General features: G+C 42.2%; 1 protein-coding gene across 1 annotated transcript in view; it reads right to left on the bottom strand.

Annotated features, from left to right (window-relative positions):
• Positions 1–2,023: 2,023 nt before the first annotated feature.
• Positions 2,024–4,491, bottom strand: part of Ccr9 (C-C motif chemokine receptor 9) — an 11,802-nt gene continuing 9,334 nt past the window's right edge. The window contains exon 2 of the mRNA XM_005348167.3: positions 2,024–3,137. Within this exon, the coding sequence (XP_005348224.1) occupies positions 2,046–3,137 (1,092 nt within the window). The 3' untranslated portion in view covers positions 2,024–2,045. The remainder of the gene's footprint in view (positions 3,138–4,491) is intronic.

Raw genomic sequence — 4,491 nt, 5'->3', positions numbered from 1 at the left:
ACTTCACTAAGCAAATGGAAAGGCTGTTGTTTATGCTACTAAATTTAACGCAACAATAATTGAGACTTCTGGCATAGATTTTTCTGCATGTTCTTTCCACAGCCTCGTGTCTTGTTTATATGCACCTCTACCAACCACAATCTTCTTTGATTATGCATCAGGGCAGTTGTTTTGATTGTATTAATAATACATTCCAAGTCACCAGTGTTTGGGTGCATTAAGGAAAGAAATCAAAGCACTTCCCCTTGGTGTCATTTAACCAAGAGCAGGCTCAAATTTCAATTCTCGACTTTGTTCTCCCTTTGTCTCCTGTCTCTGCTATATGAGTCTGAGTCTGTGCCTGCCTGAAGACTATCTTTTGAATCTCTCTCTCTCTCTCTCTCTCTCTCCCTCCCTCTCTCTTGTGTGTGGGTAGGTGAGTGTTGTGTCTCTCTCTGTCCCCAATAAAGGATTTTGATCTGCATTTATTGAACAGAAAGCATCATCTGGAGAAGTAATACTTTAAAGTAATACTTTACAGAAATTTTTAACAGAGTTTTATGAGGGATTAAGTTATAGACTTCAACTGACCTAGATAACAAACAGTATACAGCAAACATCATTGTTAACAGTTCATAAATTGTGTTCAGAATTTATGGTGGATATTCATTTTATAAGATTGCTTTCAACCTCTATTTTTGTTGTTTTCAGCAAATGATTATTATTAGAAACATGCAAACATACATGCATTCCTCGGGTGAGGGACATAGAATACATAACTTGAGATTATAGCTCTGCATTATGTTGTAAAAGTTGGTTACATGGGCAATCCAAAACAAGTAAAGGTTTACCACCATCTCAAGCTTTACAATTATTGTATTTCTATTTAATATTTAATTGCTCACAATTATAATAATGAGAAAGCATAAAACAAATAGCAAGTGATGAACATTTTTAAATATACATTAAAAAGCACTTTTCCAGGATATGCAATGATTTTTTTTCCAATGTGAGAAATTTGGTAAGTAGTTAAAAACATAGGTGGAAAGTGAAATATAATACATGTTTTTTCTTAATCTCTCTAAAGTTAAATTTTTCATAAACTGTTGGCACTACAGAGTATGGAAAGGGGAGGCAGTAGGGAGGCAGACACCCTTCTGGAAGCCTCAGAAGGAAAGGATTTGTCACTGACAGGATATGGGAGAACCTGCAGCAAATGCTTCTACCCTGAAAAAGTTCCAACAGAGCCAATGCTAGGTCTCCACCACCCACGTATATTCTCAGGCTTGGTCTGTGAGAGCCGTTTTGCCACCTCAGGGAACAGGCTAGATCCCTTCCTAGACAGAGCCTACAGGTAGGTTTGGACATGGCACCTCCAGCCAGACATAGAAGTAGAGTAAGAGCAACAGACTAATTGATGTTATGATGTGGTCATCTGTACCTGGACTGACCAACCATTTGTCTTACAAGTAGCTCCAAAATAGGAAAGAAAAAAATGGTTCTCCTTGACTCACAAGAGACTAAGGAGATCAGAAAGGCATTCAACCTCAGATCGTTTGGGTGTATTCTAGATCTAAAAATCTGTAAGTAATGAGATGTACAAACACAGTCTTCCCACTAATGAGAAAAGATCCCAAGGTGGAAAACGTCACTGAGCCTTGCTTTTGTGGACTGTCACCTCTGGAGAGTAGTAGCGTCGAATCTGGAGTAACAAAAATGGGGAGCATTGAAGAAACACAACACCTCCAGAACAGAGTTGCACTGATGGCATGTGCACGGCGGAGGTGTCTTCACTGCTGATCAAGCATCCTCCTCAGAACTGCAGTTACAACCAAAACACAGCTAGTGCCCTGCTGGTGTGGCCAGGTTTGAAGACTTTGGCGTACCCTGACTGAGTATGATAAAGCTGTTTAGGCTCATCCTAGTTTGCTTTACTTTGTTTTGTTTTTTTCTCATTTTCTTATGATTTGTTTTCTCTGTAGTCTCATCAGTCGGGCGACTATGTTGTTTGTGCCTATATATCTCATCATTCCCAAAAGGACCATCTGTCTCATTGAGAACTTCTTTCAGAGGGAGAGAGCCCCTGAGGTTGTCTCCAATAGCATGGAAGAAAGCTTCAAGCTACCCTCTCTCCTTGTGAATGAAACCCACTGGGCCTGGCTAATGCATCCCAAGTTCTTTAGGGTCTTCATGAGATCCCTGCGGAATCTCTCACCCACAAAAACATACAGAACTGGGTTTAGGCAACTGTGGAGGAAAGCGATGGTCTGAGTGACCTGGAAGAGGATGTCAATGTTGGTGGAAGTATCACAGCTGGAGATGAACATGGCATAGGCATCAACAGCCTGCACTACAAGAATGCAGTTGTAGGGGAACTGAGACACAATGAACACAGTGAGGACAGTGATGGTCACCTTTAGGGCTTTGTGCTTGGATGACTTTTTGGCCTGTACCAGGGTGTGGATGATGATAGTGTAGCAGAAGGCCATGACCATGAAGGGGAGGAGAAACCCCAAGGTGACCTTCAGTATCAAAACAACTGATTTCAGCTTGGCATTCTTATCCTTAGGGTAGACCATGGTACATATGTCAATGCCAGATTCCCTGCTGATTTGGCTGTACAGGATTTCTGGGATACAGAGCACAGCTGCCATTACCCAGATGGTAATGCAGACTATCTTGCTGTACAGAAGCCTTTTCTGCCTCCAGATCTGAGCCTTCATGGCCTGTACAATGGCAATGTATCTGTCCACACTGATACACATGATGAGTAGCACACAGCTATAGAAGTTCATCTTGTACATGCTGTTTACAACCTTGCACAGGAAGGTCTGGAATGTCCACTGGCCAGTAGCAGCAATCGCCCAAAAGGGAAGAGTGGCAAGAAAGAGGAGATCAGCAATTGCCAAGTTCAAAAGGAACATGTCGGTCATGGTCTTCACTCTTGTGCAATACCAGTAGACAAGGATGACCAGGCTATTGCCCAGGGTGCCCACAATGAACACAAGCCAGTACAGAGGTGGAAGGAAATGGCTTGCAAACTTCCTGACATTGTTTTTCTTACAGAAGAGGTCACCAGCAACAGTGAAATTCATGAAGTCTTCTATGGAAGTAGTGGAGTCATAGCTGTAGTCACCGAATATGCCAGAAATAGGGTTCTGTAAAGAATATAGAATGCATTCAATCAAGAATAACTTTTGAGTGGTCTAGTCTGATGGTAGTTGGAGTAACAAGATCCAATGCCAATTACCCAACCTCTGTCGTAATGCAAAATGAGCATATGTGTTAGAAGAAAGACTGTGTTATGATTTCATTTGGTTTGAGTGTGTAAGGGTTATAGAATACTGGTCACTAATTGTCTTGGTTTGAGGTGGAGCCTACTGTTTGTTGGTTATGTAATGGGGCACTACCATGGAAGACATTTGTAGCTACAAATATTCCCCATTGTGCTGGTTCCCCTGGACCAGTTTTTCTCCACCCACCAGGTCCCACTCACTAGCTCCTGCAGCCGCTTATGAAATAACCATTCTGAGGCTTAATATTAATTACATCCTCTTTGGCCTATTAGCTCAAGATTCTTATTAGCTAACTCTAACATCTTAACCCATTTCTATTATTTTTGTGTTTTACCATGAGGCTCGTGGTTTGTTACCTCTTGCTTCTTGGGCAACTACATGGCATCTGCCTGATTCCTCCTTCTTTCCTCCTCTATTTCTGCTTAGATTTCTTGACTTGCTATATTCTGCCCTGCCATAGGCCAAGGCAGCTTTTTTTATTAACCAATTGTAATAAAACATATTCACAGCATACAGAGGAGAATCCCACATCAGACATTAATGAGTTCTCTTTGGACCCAAGTTCCTGCAATAGCAGGTTGTCATGAAAGAGGTGGATCCTTTCCCTTCAATCTCTCTGATTTCCTGTCTTGACATAGGACTGTGTATTTCTTCTTTTATGTTGCTTTTCTACCATGTTGTGATATAAGGAGACCTACACCAGAGGTTGACCAGATGAGGCTATGCAATCTGGGGAGACCTTCAGCCTCCCAAACTGTAAACTGTAGAAAAGTTTCTTTATACATAACCCAATGTAAGGTGTTTTGTTAAAATGATAGAAATTAGCCAGGCAGTGATGGCACAGGAAGGGTGGTGGTGGCTCACACCCTTAATCCCAGCATTTGGGAGACAGAGGCAGGCAGATCTCTGCGAGTTTGAGGCCAGCCTGGTCTACAAATCTAGTTCCAGGACAGCTAGGGTTGTACACAGAGAAACCCTGTCTCAAAAAAACAAAATGGCTGGGCAGTGGTGACGCACGCCCTTAATCCCAGCACTCAGGAGGCAGAGGCAGGCGGATCTCTGTGAGTTTGAGTCCAGCCTGGTCTACAAGAGCTAGCTCCAGGACAGGCTCCAAAGCTACAGAGAAACCCTGTCTCGAAAAAAGAAAGAAAGAAAGAAAGAGAGAGAGAGAGAGAGAGAGAGAGAGAGAGAGAGAGAGAGAGAAAGAAAGAAAGGA

This window comes from Microtus ochrogaster, chromosome 5 (genome assembly GCF_000317375.1).
Source record: "Microtus ochrogaster isolate Prairie Vole_2 chromosome 5, MicOch1.0, whole genome shotgun sequence".
NCBI lineage: Eukaryota > Metazoa > Chordata > Mammalia > Rodentia > Cricetidae > Microtus > Microtus ochrogaster.
Note: the sequence above shows the minus strand (reverse complement) of the source record. Positions and strands in the feature narration are given on the sequence as shown.